The following is a 16,323-nucleotide window of genomic DNA, read 5'->3' as shown; positions in this document are numbered from 1 at the left end:
AAATTGAGTGATTAAAGTTGTTGCAGGCATTTTGCCTATGTAAATCCTATTTCTGTGCCTGTATATATTTATAGATCTCTGCTTAAAGGACTGTAGTTGCAGAGGTTAGAAAATGGTTTACTTTGACTCACACAATTTCTAGTATGTAAAAAGTGACTTGCAGACCTGTATCGTGAAGCACATCCTGTCCTTTGATTGCCTTTTATTTTCCTCTTAGTAATGAAGTCAAATCTTACTTGGTTTTCCTTAGCCAGTCTTAAATTCAATCCTTAGAAAAGGTTTTCTGAAGTTTATTATTTGTCATGTATTTGTACATAAGACAGAATTGAGAGAGGATAGATAATTCAGGGTCTTGGACTTTGCAGATGGTATATTTGAAGATTCTTTGTGATTATGTCTTTTCCTTTTTTAAAAAATTAACTTTAGATTTAGCCTAAAGCTTGTAACTTTTTTTTCACACCAAGGAAGTAGTGTTGTAATAAATAGTGCTATAATAAACAATGGTTGATAAGTGGTTTACATGCTAATTTTATTTATTATTTGATCCATTGTAAATATCTGGTAGAATTAGAATCAGGCCATATATATTTTTAAAATAAATTTATTTATTTTTGGCTGTGTTGGGTCTTCATTGCTGCGCACGGGCTTTTTCTAGCTGTGGCGATTGGAGGCTATTCTTCGTTGCAGTGCGTGGACTTCTCATTGCAGTTGGCATCTCTTCTTGCAGAGCATGGGCTGTAGGAACGCGGGCTTCAGTAGCTGTGGAGCATGGACTCAGTAGTTGTGACTCGTGGGCTCTAGAGCGCAGGCTCAGTAGTTGTGGCGCATGGGCATAGTTGCTCCGCAGCATGTGGGGATCTTCCCGGACCAGGGCTCAAACCCATGTCCCCTGCATTGGCAGGCGGATTCTTAACCACTGTGCCACCAGGTAAGTATGAATGAGGGCCATATATTTTTAAACATAGTCACTTTGATGGACTATTTAAAACTTTATGAGACTAGGTTAATCTGAGCTTTGTTTAATGTAGTGATTGCCTCCCCTCTCTTCCATACACCCTTAGGGAAGAATGGAGTTATTGGCAAAGAATGGCTTTGGAGGAAAATCTTTATGCCATTTCTAAAGTGGAAACACAACGCATTTATTTTTTGATTAGTATAAGGTAAAATTTTAAGACTATGATCATCTCAGAGAAAAAAAAAACACCTAAATACCAGGTCTCCATTACTGCTCTCCCTGATTTCTCTGAGTGATGGTCTAAGAGTTTTATAGTCATATGAATACCCTGAAAAATGTCAGGGGTCTAGTGAAGTTGTAGGTAACTAGTGCATTGAGAAGACTGTTAAAAGGCTTCTAAATGCAGACAAAGCATTACTAATTGCTTTCAGGGTCAGTCTGTCTTTAGTTGGACCATGAAAGATTTAGCATGGCCCTATGGCAGCCTGTCTGCTGAGTGGAGACTCTTGTCCTTAAGAAAGGCTATCTGATATGCTAGACCGTTTCAGGTTGCCCTAGTTTACATGAATTTAGTCATTATTGCCAAGACTACTAAACCTCAGTGTGACACAAGTGATACTTCGAAATGGGCTTGAAGACAAAGGCATTTTGACCTTGCAGTGGGACATAATATTCACACAGCTTAAAATTTTTCTTTTTAAAATATGAAACAGAATACTGTACTATTTGACATTTCAGTTAAAAGATACATTCAATGAAATTATTTTTATGATCTCTAAGTAAACAGCACACCTGCCTTTCAGTAAATTAAAATTTTTAATGTTTTTCCTCGTTTAGATTTATGAACGTTGTCTCTTAAAGCAGTAGGGTACTAATGGCAGTAGTAACACAGTTGAAACCTATGCCATGGACTTAGACCAAGCAGTGCAATTAATTCCTGACCCTCACAATTCCTACTGTTCTAGGCTGAAGTTTGAAATTTAAACTGCTTACTGAGACTTTGTGATAGAAAGTGAAATACTGGCTGGGTGGTCCAATTTTTGTTCAGGTGGGAATCTGAATATTGTAGAATTGTAAATTTTAGTGCTGCTTCTGGCTGTTATCTTTGAGATGTGATTTTTTTTTTTCAAAAGCTTAGGCCGATACAGAAATTTTACATGTGAGTAATGTTTTCTGCAGAACTACTATGTTGTAAAGTTGAAAATACTCAAAATGTGAAACTTCTTTGGGGAGAAGTTTATAAAGTGATAGATTTCTAAAGTACTGTAGAAGTTTTCGTTGACTTTACATTGAAAATGTATAGTTTTATACATGATAAAATTTTGGTATTTCTTCTATATGTGTTATTCTGACAAATAAACATTCTTTCAGTCTTGAATATGTTCCTTTTTTCTAAACAGATTTATGAAAATATGCATCAGTTTAATACTGTCTTGGAATTCATGAGATGGAAGCATAGGTCAAAGCTGTTTGGAGAAAATTGGAAGTACAGTTTTATCTAGCCACATCTCTGAGGTAAGAAAAAGACTTTTAAGAAAATAATTAGAATAATATGAAAATTCTCATTTCTTAACAATTGAAAATAGTCCTTCTGTATTACCACTGCAGCTTTATGTTAGCTTCTTTATTCTTTAATCACCTTCCTTATGAGTTCATAAGTATCAATAGTTATAACATATTTTTCTCTCCTTATAAATGTTGAACCTCTTCACGAGTAAAAAGTATTTATTACTAATACAACTTTAATTGTAGAAAATAAGCATTAAATGATGTATGTAATAATTTCTTACCTCTGATGATGACAAAACAGGTTAGAATGGAAGATTATATTAAAATGAATGTTTACATTATTCTGAAACTTTCACATATTTAGAATTTAGGATAAAATTGTTACTTTGAATAATATATCTTTGGAGGTAGAATTTATTCAAAGAAGTGGGAACTGCAGTAACATCAGGGACAGGGGAGAAGAAGCCATTCTAAGACAATACATACAGAGAAATCAAGTTCATTATTTTCAAATCCATGGAGACACAGATTATCAGGTAAAAGGTTTAATCCTTCAGGGATCTGTACTTTAAAAAATAAAAACCGGAACATACACCTTTGTGAAGTGGTCTCTACTTTTTCCTCTTTAAACAGTAGGTTCTACTTCCTTAGAGCATTCATTCATCATCCTTCTGTCCCTTCCAAGCTGGTCTATTTGTTCTTTTGAGAAATATTCATGACTTTCTAATTGTCTTTTTTTAGGTTTCATACTCTTTAATCACTGTAGTAGTTGCCATTTTTCCTTTCATGAAATGCTGTTAGCTTCTGTGACCCTGTGCTCTTCTAGTTCTACTTCTTTAATTACTCCTTCAAAATTTTTTTTCTCCTCCTATTATTTCTTTAATTAAAGAATAGTTGTCCTCCTGTGATTAAATAATGACCGTCCCTAAGGTTTTATATTTGAAATTCTTGTTTTTCTTTTTTATGTCTTTCCTAATCTCTTGATTTCAGCAATTACCTCTAAAATGATCTCTCTCAACCTCATATCTCTGCTGTGACACTTTTCTAAGCTTTGACACATATTTTCAACTGCTTGCTTCACACTCAGTGTTCCCACTTCTATTACTGGACCTTTTTGTCACCCACGCTCAAAGTCTCAGTGCCAAATCTGGTTCTTCATCTTTTCCTTCCTACTCTTAGTAAGAGATCAGTCCTATCAGTTTTACCTCTATAATATATCATGAATGTTTTCATCATCTCTTTTCTAATCCCCTCGTCATCATCCAAGTTTAAGTCCTTATATCACATTTCACCTGAAATATTGCAGGACTTTTCCCACTTTGTGCCTCTCCTCACTCTCTTTTCCATCTGTGTGTTGCTACCAGCTTAAATTTTCTCAAAGGTAATTCTGCATGTACTGTCAGTAACTCTTTGTTAGCCTACCAAAGTAAGAACAAACTCCTCTAGTAATAAAGTCTCTCAACAGTGTAGCATTAAGTGAGTGACAGCTTTCCCTGCATCCATCCATTTCTTTCTCCCTTTAAGCACTTATTAAACACCTACTCTACTGCAGGCACTGTGTTAGGTGCCGAGAATATGCAACATTCGGTAAAATGAGTTCCTTACTTTACTCTCAAAGAATAATCCGTTTAGAGATGAGTATACAAAGAGTTAATGCGAGTGCAACTTGAAAAGTGCTATATGAAATTGGAAAAGTGTATTGGTATCATCTAGAAAGGCTCCACCAACATTGTTAGAGGCGAGAACTGTCAGGGAGGCTTCACATAGGGAATGGCATTTGAGTAGAGTCTTAAAGGATAAGTAGAAGATTGCTGAGTGTAATTTGGAGGCAGTAGAATTTCATGCATAGAGCCCAGTGTAAGCAGGGGAAACTTGAAATGTATAGAATGTGCAAAAGACAGAAGAAATCATTTTGTATGGTTTGAATTCAGGACGTGAGAGAGGGTTTGAGGGACAAGGCTGGAAGAGAGCTTGTTTGTGAAGAACTCTGGATGCCATGATAAGGAGTTTAGACTTCATTTTGTGAGTAGATGGCAGTCTTTGAAAAATTTTAACAGAGGTATTTTGGATCATAATCGTGTTTTGTTACAATTAACATAACAGTGATGTGAATGATAGTTTGGAAGGGGGAGATACCAAAAGCAGAGAGACAATTAGGATACTCTTAATTGTTGCAAGCAAGAAATAATGAGAATCTTGATTAAGGTAGGGATCAGCTTACCTGAAATTATGAAAAACTTTAAGCATTGATTATTTAGCAAATGTTTAATTTTCTTCTTCTATACCCCTTGCATGTATGATACTCTTCAGCCGATGATTTGAAATTGTCCTGTGTTTTTCTCCCTTCTGCTCATATTATTTTTTCTCTAGGCGTGTGTTTTTCCCTCTTTATCTAGTTTAAGGCCCCAGAGCACTTATTTTTGTCCTTCAGAATATTACTTTTTTGGGTCCCTCTTAAATTATGTAACAACAAGTCACAAAGGAGGAATCAGAAAATAAAGAACATGGTCCCCAACCTCTGCTTATAGTCATATCAGTAAAGTATGTATATAAGTAATACAAGTAATGATAACCAGCATCGCCAGGTGAAAGTGATAAATGTCAAAGGAGTCATTTATTACTTCCAGTCAGAGTTCTGTAGCACTGAGAAGTACAGATAGAACATAGAAGAGGTTATTTGATCTGGGCTTTGAAAGATGAGTAGAATTTGGTAGGTAAAGAAAGAATTAAAAGATGTTTCTGGAAAAGCTGATTGATAGAAAATGAATATTTCCATAGGAGTGTAGAAGAGGTCTTGGAGAGGGTAGGAAGTATGACATAGAGAAAACTATATTTTAGGGGAATTATTCTAGCAGTGATGTATGAACAAACATCATTAGAGAAATGGAGTGAGGAGTCAGGGAGCTTGGAAGGCTGTAGGAGTAGTTAGGCATGAGGTAATCAGAATTCAGTCAGAGTGGTGATAGTGGAAATAGAAAAGAAGGACTAAATGGAGTAAGGTATGTTGTGAAGGAAGAAGGGACACTGATTTGTGACTAGATGTTGAAATGATGATGCCCACATTTTTTATCTGGGGAGCAGGGATAATATTGGGCATTGTTAATAGCAAACATAAGTAATTCTTCAAATCTAGTTAAATCCGAGTTTTCTAAGTTTAAAGAAACACTAAAATTGATGTTCTCCTGTATTGTTGGTCTCCTCATTTGTTTACATACAACAGATATTTTTGCACATTGTTTTTCAAGCCTTAGCATACTGAAAAGGAGGTATTGTGAAAAAAGCAAAGTACTGTCTCTTTAGAAGCGTAGTTTTTAGAGAAATAAATACTATTCTCATATTTATCTCTTTCGTTATTATTTTAAATGCTATATAAGATGTAGTAAAATTTAAGAATGTTTAAAGTATTTCTACAGGTATAATTCTGACACTTACTGAAAGATGGTATCTCATTTAATAGAATTTTTGCTAAATGAATGGAGACCTGTGAAGACGCTCATTAAGCAGAATTTGATGGTTCCACTTTAACAAATAAACATTAGTATGATAATGTCCTTAGAGAAATACCTTATAGTGAGGTAATATTACCTTATAATATAAAACTAACTACTTTTAATGCTTTTATTAAAGTTCTTTTCAACTCTTAATTGATGATTGATTTAGGGCTTTGCCATATTCAGAAATATTTCAACACTGTTGAAAATAAAGTAGTCACTATTTGTTTTGTAATTACGCATTGTGTAAAATTGGAAAACATTATTGAGGAAGGAAACATCACATTAAGAAAAGGCTTTACGATTAAACTATATTTTCAAGTTATTTCCTCTCTAACATAAATTTGGTTAAGCTCTCAAATTAATTAATACTTGTACTATATATATTGTGTATGTACGTGTGTGTATAAATATATATATATATATATATATATATATTTTAAGATCTCCTCTATCATTCTTTTTTTTTTTTTTTTTTTTGCCGTACTCGGGCGTCTCACTGTTGTGGCCTCTCCCGCTGCGGAGCACAGGCTCCGGACGCGCAGGCTCAGCGGCCATGGCTCACGGGCCCAGCCACTCCGCGGCATGTGGGATCTTCCTGGATCGGGGCATGAACCTCTGTCCCCTGCATCAGCAGGCTGACTCTCAACCACTGCGCCACCAGGGAAGCCCTCCTCTATCATTCTTATCTCAGAATAGTCACAACAGTGTTTCCCAAAGTGTTGAGTGTGTATCACTGGTAGTATTCAGAATGATTTTAGGTGGCACACAGATGAATCTGTAAACTTTTCCAGTTATATATTTATTTTGATAACCTATTCGTGACAAGTAATATTTAACATAGTGACAATTATGTTCACCTTTATTTTCTCTCTGTTTTGAATTCTGGTTCAGAAATTAGAGTTAATCATACCTTCAATTTATGGCAGTAAAATTACTCTCTTTGTTCTCTATGAGGCCCTTGAGTTGATATATTTTATTTTGTCTTCTTTATTCTTGACTTCCACTCCCATTTTCTTTTCCTTCCGCCATAGGAAACCATTCTAATTTGTTTGCTCTATATCTTTGAATGAATGTATCTTTATAAAACAAAGTGTTGTTGGTGTGTATGTGTTTAATTGACTTAATTAGGCTTTGCTACAGATATTCTGCCCTTTTTTTTCCTCACTATTTTCTTTAGCATCAGAAAGTTATATCTCTTCATGTTGCTGTGTACATTCTTACTTGTTGCTTCTAACTTATGTTTAGTTTCCCATAATGTACTGCACTACATTTTTCTACTTAGAGGCAACACACTCTTCTTAAAAGCACAGGCAGTGGAGCAAAGTTGCTTCAGTTTGAGTTCTAACTGCACCACATCTTAGTTTGGGTTTCTTTGAAAGTAGAGCCTGAGAAAGGGACTTATGGCTTGGGTAGTTTATTTGGGAGATGATCTAAAGAAGCAGAAATGAGAGAATGGGAAAAGTGAGAGAGAGAAGAAAGTAAAGTTACATAAAATTTGTTCATGAGCTAGTTATCACTGTGAGCAACTGGGATTCAATTTCCTTGGGTACCTTCTGAATGCACCTCAGCATTGTTCCACCAAAGGATGGACAGGAACTTGGGACATTTATCCACTGACTTTCATCTTTTGTTAATTGAGGGTGGCTCCTGGAGCTCCAACTCTAGCACTTGTGTAGTTGTGCCTATATACTGCTGAGCAGTCGTCTTTGGGTTTGGAGGAAGCTCTGAGGAACAAAACAGAGCAGTGCCTTGGCTCACACTTGATGTCAGATGCTGTTGGACAGTGCATAGATCTGTCCACTGCAGCTGTAATGAGGAAAGGTAGGCTGAGCACTGCAAGTGTCTGCCATCCCTTTTATTACGCAGATTACCTCGTGTTCTGTTAAGTCCACTCTGTCACTGACCCTTCAGAGTGGTGGCTGGTTGTAATTGCTCAAAGCAGTCTCTAAAACAGGAGGGTTAGGGGAACATGCTGTAGTCCCTCTATTGCAGCTGGTCCTGAGGCCGTAATTGATCCTGTAATCTGTGGGATAGTGGTGCTGTCCATGGGGTATATTGTGGGCGGGAAAGGCAAACCCACATCTGGAGTCAGCGTCAGTTCTGCACCTGCATGTGTTAGTTGGCATTCCACAGCAGCAGTAACTAAGTCACCTTCACGAGAAGGAAACCATGCTGCTGGGCCTTTGTAAAGCCTTCCTTTCTGTCACTAGGGCTCCTCCATTCACAGCCCTATTGCTTAAGCATTGAGGTGGTCGAGAGCAGAAGCTGGCTGATGTCCACTGACAAGTCACTCCATCTGTAGTTGGGATGCAGTTAAATGCACCTTCCCTCTTGGTGCTTTGTGGTGGGCATTAACATAAGACATAAAAGATTGGCACTTTGTGCTGACTCCCACAGAACCATCGACATGCCTCTTCTCCAAATTCTTTGTCTTATTTTCCAGTTTTGCCCCTTCTATCCCCTAACCAGTCAGCCATACCATTTGCCACTCCCCAGGAGTCCATGTTTTCCCTTGTCTGGTCACTTCTCCCTGCACCGTACCCACTGAGAGAATTTCTACCTCATCATTGTCTTTCAGAGCCATCCAAATAGGGCTGTAGAGCAGTAGTAATCCATTTTTTATTTGTTTCTGTTAACCAGGCCCCAGGTGTTTTTGTTTTTTTGTTTTTTTTGTCATTGGCCACCAGTAACCTACCATAAAGTCATTGGTGTGAGCAGAAGTAAAGATACCAATATGGTAGAGGTAGGTGACATGAAGTTCTAGGCCACCTCTTGTAGTTTACTAGTGCCTTCTGGACCTGCCTAGGCCCTATTACATCACACAGTGGATTGCTGCTGCGCCTAACCTTGTGACTTGGTGGATCATGATGGGTAGCTCTGGTCACTAAACCTTAATGTTTCATGGTTGGGAACTCTGCTAGGGCCCAATATCATGCCAGGAGCTACACTTTTCATGCAGTGTTGTAGAAGTTATGTGCTTGCTTCAGAAAATCTAGAGGGCTGTGCTGCAACTCTCCTACTGGAACTTGCCAGAGAATTGACATGGCGTCCGTTTACCACAGATGTCTCTAATACCTTTGCATCTGAGCATCAGGGCAGCTTGCACCAGAGCTTGATCTGCTGAGATCCTCTTCTCCTCTAGATCCTAATCAAAACTGGCAGCCTTCTGAGTCACCTAGTCTCTTCTTTTTTTTTTTTTTTTTTTTTTTTCGGTACGTGGGCCTCTCACTGTTGTGGCCTCTCCCATTGCCGAGCACAGGCTCCGGACGCGCAGGCCCAGCGGCCATGGCTCACGGGCCCAGCCGCTTCGCGGCATGTGGGATCTTCCCGGACCGGGACACGAACCCATGTCTCCTGCATCGGCAGGCAGACTCTCAACCACTGCGCCACCAGGGAAGCCCTCTTCTTTTTTTTAATTAAAAAAACTTTTTAAAATGTACCAGTCATCTTTCATTGGGCATTAATTCTCAGTTAGGGTGTAATAGGATTCAGCAAAGATCAAGTTCTTCAGAGAGAGGTGCAGGGCAAAGATGGTCATGGTAAGGACTGCAGAGAGCACCCTTCACGCGGGGCCCTCATCAGCGGTTCTTGCGTAGCTGTTCATGTTTGAGTTCCTTGTAAGAAATGCAGTAGTTGAAAAGCACATCAGCTTCCAGCACCATAGAAACCCCAAGGGTGCTCCCTTTGTTTATATTGACATACTTGTTGTCATACTGGTAGTAACCTCTTCGAAACGCTCTGATGGTGCCTTTGGGGGTGAAATCTTGCAATCGTATCCAGTTTGGCAGAGCCTTTATTTTGACATCCATGAGTTTCTTCTCCACTGGTACAACTAACACCATCTTGGTGTCTTGGATATTCACTGTCACCCAATCTTTTCTAATAGTTCCGTTTAACTAGAAGCTGCTGTTCTGATTTTCAGCTTAGCCTTCCCTCCGTTTGCTGAATTCCCTTTAAATGAATTGTATTTTTTTATGCCCATTCCGGGGCTTGGGTTCCCTAAGCACTCATTTAGTTCTGGCTATAGGCATCTATTATTCAGTGGCAAACAATAGGCACGAAAGTCAGAGTTGTTTCTGTCCTGTGGACTGATAACAAAGGGGCCAACAAATTGTTGCCCATTTCTTGAAGCTCTGCGAGCAGTCCTCAGTGCTTCCAGGCACTCCCGACTGCAAGATCTGTTAGCAGTGTGGCAGATGAGAGTTGCTTCTACGTCTGCTGAGATCTGTTAGATGGAGCAGCCTTTTGAGGGTCCAGCATTGCAGTAACGCAGTTATAGCACCAGGCTTGAAGATGAGCTTCATCTTTCCTATTGGTCTCTCCTTGGACTCCATTGAAAATGTATTCCCACACCTACTGCCTTCTGTAGAGAAACCTAGAACTCATGGTCTCAGAAACATCCTACAGGCCTTGCCCTCAGGCTGTTTGGTTATTGTGCTGCTCCTGAAAGGGAGACAGAGAAAGTCTATTCCCATTCTCTTCAATTCAGACTGCCTCCTCATAACTCAGATATCTTTATTCTTTTCTTAATTTAAGTTTGGTGGATATTCTCCTTGCTTACTTATTTGGATGCTTTTAGATTCCGGTGGTGGTTTGTGTTATTGCAACTGCATATGGTACTGTAGGAAGAGCATGCCACAAGATTTCCAGTAGCACCTTTTCATAATATATATGGACATTTCAATTCCTGTCTTTATCCTCCATCCTAATACTTCTCTCCTGTTCTGCTATCTTATATTTTCAAGAGTTTCTTTCTGGGTGTCTCAGATAGAAATTCTCGTTTAACTTCTGAGCTCATCTACTTCCTACCTTTTCGTCCTTTCTTCCTTTCCTCCCTCCTTTCCTCCCTCCCGTCCATTTTTTTGTGGGTTAAGGGCTAGAGGAGGCTTAATTGTCTCTTTGCAGAACAATTTTTTTTAATTTTAAAAGGACTACATAAATGAGGCCTGAATAAGTTCTTGCATACAATTTTGACAGTATGCACCGAAGCCTAAAGCCCTCTTCACTACCCTTACCCCACTGCCCTCCTTACCACACGCCCCTCCACCCCATTTGCACCTCACCGACCTTTACAGGTTATTGATTTGGGGGATTTATTTTTATAAAATTATGCATAATGAGAATACTTGCCTCATAAAGTTAGTGTGAGGATTAAATGAGTTAGTACATGTCAAGTATGTATAACATGTTAGAGTTCTTACTTCATAGTATAAAAAACAGTATTATAAGAAAAAGCTAATAAACTTAGAGCAAAGATAATTCAAAATATGAAATAAGGCAGAAATATCTGGGGGGAAAGGGCTTTTGCATATACTTAGGTTCCCTGTTTCATGACTTGGATCTAAATTTCTTTTCTCTAACATCTAGAAATCACCAGAGGGGTGGTGATTTGGGGAGCAAAGTTATTGAGCTAGTACTTGGATTGTTGGGTTAGTAGTAGCTGGCTATAACTGTAAGGTTTGGAGATACATTTGTAGATGTTAGTATACTTACAAAGAACTATTAGAGTTTATTATGTGATTTTATAGTTGATTTAACTCCCCAGTTATGTTTCCCTTAAGATATTAATATTATTTTTATTCATTTCATTCACCTATTGAACATTTATTGTTTTGCTTAGTAACATGCTAGAAAATAGAGATTACAAGTGCCGCAAGATAAGTCAAAAAAATCACCTGACTAAATAAGCGTTATGAGAGGAGGGATCACGTCTGTTTCATTGACTGTTGTGTAAGTGTGATGCACATATCAAGTAATTAATAAATACTTTATGAATGAGTGTTAGTCAAGAGCTAAGGCGCAGCTATGGTTCATGTTCTGGGTACACTAGAAGTACAGAGATGGGCCGGCTCACTCAGCCTGCTATGTAGGGGTCAGGGATTGCTTACACAGATGATGCATAGATCGAGTCTGAAGAGTGAACTGTAGTTAACTTGGTGAGAAACAAAGGGAAGAACAAAAAGGATGTGCAAAGGATGGGAGTCTAAAAGAGATGCCTGGGGCTTCCCTGGTGGCGCAGTGGTTGAGAGTCTGCCTGCCGATGCAGGGGACACGGGTTCGTGCCCCGGTCCGGGAAGATCCCACATGCCGCGGAGCGGCTGGGCCCATGAGCCATGGCCGCTGAGCCTGCGCGTCCGGAGCCTGTGCTCCGCAGCGGGAGAGGCCACAACAGTGAGAGGCCTGCGTACTACCAAAAAAAAAAAAAAAAAGAGATGCCTGTAAATATAGAGGCTTCAGTGATTTCAGTGTAGTTGAATCATGAGGAGTGAATGGGAAGATGGTGTTAGAAAGCCTGGTGGAGGCCAGATCATAACAATTCTTCTTATGTCTTGGTAATTCCATCCTATGAAATGAGAATATTTATAGATTTTTTTAAGCAGAGAGCATGACAAGGTCATTTAGTTTTAGAAGTTAGGTTTGGTTTAGAAGTTAGCATTTTATTAAAAGTGATCATGTACTAGGCTGTACAGCAAGTTCTTATACAGTTCAAATGATCTTATCAGCCATACTTTTTGTCAACATACACTTAAGTTAAAACTGAGTAGCAAACAGTATATACAGGCACACATTTGGAAATTTTAAAACCTACCTCCGTAAATCCCACAGGTCAAAAATAAAATGATAGGGCTTCCCTGGTGGCGCAGTGGTTGAGAGTCTGCCTGCTGATGCAGGGGACACGGGTTCGTGCCCCGGTCCGGGAAGATCCCACATGCTGTGGAGCAGCTGGGCCCGTGAGCCATGGCTGCTGAGCCTGCGCGTCCGGAGCCTGTGCTCCGCAACGGGAGAGGCCACAGCAGTGAGAGGCCCGCGTACCGCAAAAAAAATAATAATAATTAAAAAAATAAAATGATAATGCAAGTCAGAAAACACCTAGAACTAAACAATAAAGAAAATTAAGACTTAATAAATTTGTGTGACATGTTGAAGCCTTACATACTCATATTAAAAGATTAAAAATATTAATAAGATAAACACCTAATTTAAATTAGGAAAAGAACAACAGAATAAATTCAAGTGAAGTAAAATAGGTGATAAAAATAAAAGCTGACACTTGTAGAGCACTTTTTATATGTACCAAGCACTGTTCCATGTGCTTTACAAGGATTATCTCATTTAATCTTTGCAACAACCCTGTGAGGTAGGTGCTCTTATTATTCCCACTTTACAGATGAGAAAACTGAGGCACAGAGAAAAACTTATCTACACTTCTAGTTAATAAGTGATGGAATTGGGACTAATTGGAAAAGTTTGTTTTGTTTTGTTTTGTTTTGTTTTGTTAAGATACAATGGAGAGAGTTAACATAACCAAAAGTTGGTTTCTTGCAAAGGCTGATAAAATAGACAAACCATTTGAATAACTGATCAAGAAAAACCCAGAAAGCACAAGTAGTATTGGGAATGGAAAGGAGGACATAACTTCAGATATAGCAGAGATTTTTTAAAAAATAAGAGACCTTGAATAAGTTTATGCCTATACTTTTTTTTAAAATTTATTTATTTATGGCTGCATTGGGTCTTTGTTGCTGAGCGCAGCCTTTCTCTAGTTGTGGTGAGCGGGGGCTACTCTTTGTTGCGGTGCACGGGCTTCTCATTGCAGTGGCTTCTCTTCTTGCAGAGCATGGGCTCTAGGCATGCGGGCTTCAGTAGTTGCAGCATGCGGGCTCAGTAGTTGTGGCTCGCAAGCTCTAGAGCACAGGCTCAGTAGTTGTGGCGCACGGGCTTAGTTGCTCCGTGGCATGTGGCATCTCCCCAGACCAGGGCTTGAACCCGTGTCCCCTGCATTGGCAGGAGGATTCTTAACCACTGTGCCACCAGGGAACTCCTACATTTTACAATTTAAATAAAACAACAATTTTTAAAACGTGATAATAAAATTGATTAAGGTGAAATAAAAAACCTAGATATTTCTGTAATTATTAGAGAACTTCAATTTGTAGTGAAAGATCTGCCTCCTCCCATATACTCACAGATAAGCCCTTGGCTCAGATGATTTTAAAGGTGAGTTCCGTCAAACTATTCAAGTGGTAGATATGTCCAGATATACAAAGACTGTTTGAGAGATTAGCAAAATAAGGAAAGTTCCTCAGCTTATTCTGTGTGAGTAGTATAACCTTGATACTGAAACCAGACGTGGATAATATGAGAAAAAAATTATAGGTCAGTCTTTCTTATGAACATAGATGTAAAACCTAACAAAATTGTTAGCAAAACAAATTCAGTGGTGTATTTAAACGTGATCATGTCTACAGTACTGCAATACAGTTCTGACACTGCCTACCCACTGTTAGTGTCAGACTCCACAGTTTTAAGGGCACAGTCCCCAACAAGACTGCCCTCACTTGAGATGCCAGTTACAAGTTTGGAGGTCCCCAGGCTACTCACACTTCTGACTAACTGGCTACAAATCCAGGAGGATTCCCGTGACCACCCCCCACATTTGACAATTCATTTATATGACTCACAGAATTTAAGAAAGTGGTAGACTTATTTTTTAAAATAAATTTATTTATTTTCTTTATTTATTTTTGGCTGCGTTGGGTCTTTCTAGAGAAAGCTGCGTGCAGGCTTTCTCTAGCTGTCGTGAGCAGGAGCTACTCTCTTTTGCAGTGCGCGGGCTTCTCGTTGCCATGGCTTCTCTTGTTGTGGAGCATGGGCTGTAGGCGCGGGCTCAGTAGTTGTGGCACGCGGGCTCAGTAGTTGTGGCTCGTGGGCTCTAGAGCTCAGGCTCAGTAGTTGTGGCGCACGGGCTTAGTTGCTCCAAGGCATGTGGGATCTTCCTGGACCAGGGCTTGAACCCATGTCCCCTGCATTGGCAGATGGATTCTTAACCACTGTGCCACCAGGGAAGTCCAAGTGGTATACTTATGATGATAGTTTTATCAATATAAAGGATACAGATTGGGACCAGCCAAATGAAAGAGACACACAGGGTGAGGTCAAGGAGGCTTCCAAATGTGGAGCTTCCATTCCCTCTTCCCCTGGAATTGGGGTGTGTTGTCCTAGGAAGCTTATCTGAGACATGGTGTGCAGTTCTTACTGGAGTTTCATTATGTAGGCATGATTGAATAATTGGCCACTGTGACTGAACTCAATCTTCTGCCCTCCCTATCCATACTCCCTGGAGGCTGGGCTGGCTCCAAGCCCCAGCCCTCTTCTAATCACATCACTGGTCATTTTGGTGACCATCCCCCATCCTGAGTCATTCATTAGCATAAACTCAGGTGTGATCCATGAGGCTTGTGAATAACAAAGACACTTCTGTTACCCAGGAACCAGGCACAGAGACCAGACAAAATATTTATTTAACGATGACAAAACAGAATTTATCCCAGAAATCCAAGGATGTTAATGTGTTAGTTATTGTTGCTGCATAACAATTCATCCCAAAACGTAGGGACTTGAAATAATGAAAGCTTAACTTACAGGAATTCAGGAGCAATTTACTGGGTGGTTTTGATTCAGGATATTTTGTGAGATTGTAGTTTTGTCAACAGGGGCTACATTCATTTAAAAACTTGACTGGAGGAGAATCCGCTTCCAAGATGACACATTCTCATGGCCGTTGGCAGGAGGCCTCTGTTCCTCACTGTATGAGCCTCTCCACAGATTCCTTGAATATCCTAACACCATGGCAGCTGGGTTTCCCCAGAATAAATATCCAAGGAAGAGAGCAAGGAGAAAGCTGCATTACCTTTCAAGACGTAGTCTCAGAAGTCATACTTTGTCACTTTAACTTTATTCTGTTTGTTAGGAGGGAATCTCTCAGTCCGGCCCACTCTCAAAGTAATGAGGTTCCACCTCTTGAAAAGAGGAATATGAAAGAATTTGTGGACATATTTTAAAACTACCACAGATAGAGCTCTCAAGGACTTCCCTGGCGGTCCAGTGGGTAAGATTTTGCCTTCCAATGCAGGGGATGCGGGTTCGATCTCTGGTTGGGGAGCTAAGATCCCACATGCCTTGCAGCCAAAAAACCAAAACATAAAACAGAAGCAATATTGTAACAAATTCAATAAAGACTTTAAAAATGGTCCACATAAAAAAAAATCTTAAAAACAAAGAGAGCTCTTAATATGGATTATTACTAATTAATTTATACATTAACACATTGAAGGAGGAAGCCACTGTGATTATATCAATAGAGTAAAAGCACGTGATGTAATTCAACCCCATTTATAATGAAAACTTATTAGCAAATGAAGAATAGAAGGGAACTATAATGTGATGTGATAAAGAATATCATTAAATTTATAATTAATTTAGGAACAATTGATATACATGATCTTGAAGTTTTCTGTACATAATGTGGTATGTTTTTCCATGTGTTAAAGTTTATTCTGTATCCTTCAGCAGTATTTTAAAATT

At 39.1% G+C, this 16,323-nt stretch overlaps 1 protein-coding gene across 2 annotated transcripts in view; it reads left to right on the top strand.

Annotated features, from left to right (window-relative positions):
- Positions 1-16,323, top strand: part of LOC308627459 (uncharacterized protein) — a 108,535-nt gene that overhangs the window by 78,216 nt on the left and 13,996 nt on the right. The window contains exon 3 of one of the 2 annotated variants that reach the window (XR_014017407.1): positions 2,356-2,440. Coding sequence is in view for 1 of the 2 variants with exons in the window: in XM_081253642.1 (XP_081109768.1) it covers positions 2,356-2,457 (102 nt within the window). In the remaining variant the exon portion in view is untranslated. Of the gene's footprint in view, positions 1-2,355; positions 2,471-16,323 lie in introns of those variants that run through there. The other variant, XM_081253642.1, reaches the window with a different exon arrangement.

This window comes from Mesoplodon bidens (genome assembly GCF_964165515.1).
Source record: "Mesoplodon bidens genome assembly, chromosome: 1".
NCBI classification, from domain to species: Eukaryota; Metazoa; Chordata; class Mammalia; order Artiodactyla; family Ziphiidae; genus Mesoplodon; species Mesoplodon bidens.
The sequence above is the reverse complement of the archived record's forward strand: the minus strand, read 5'-3'. Positions and strand labels throughout refer to the sequence as shown.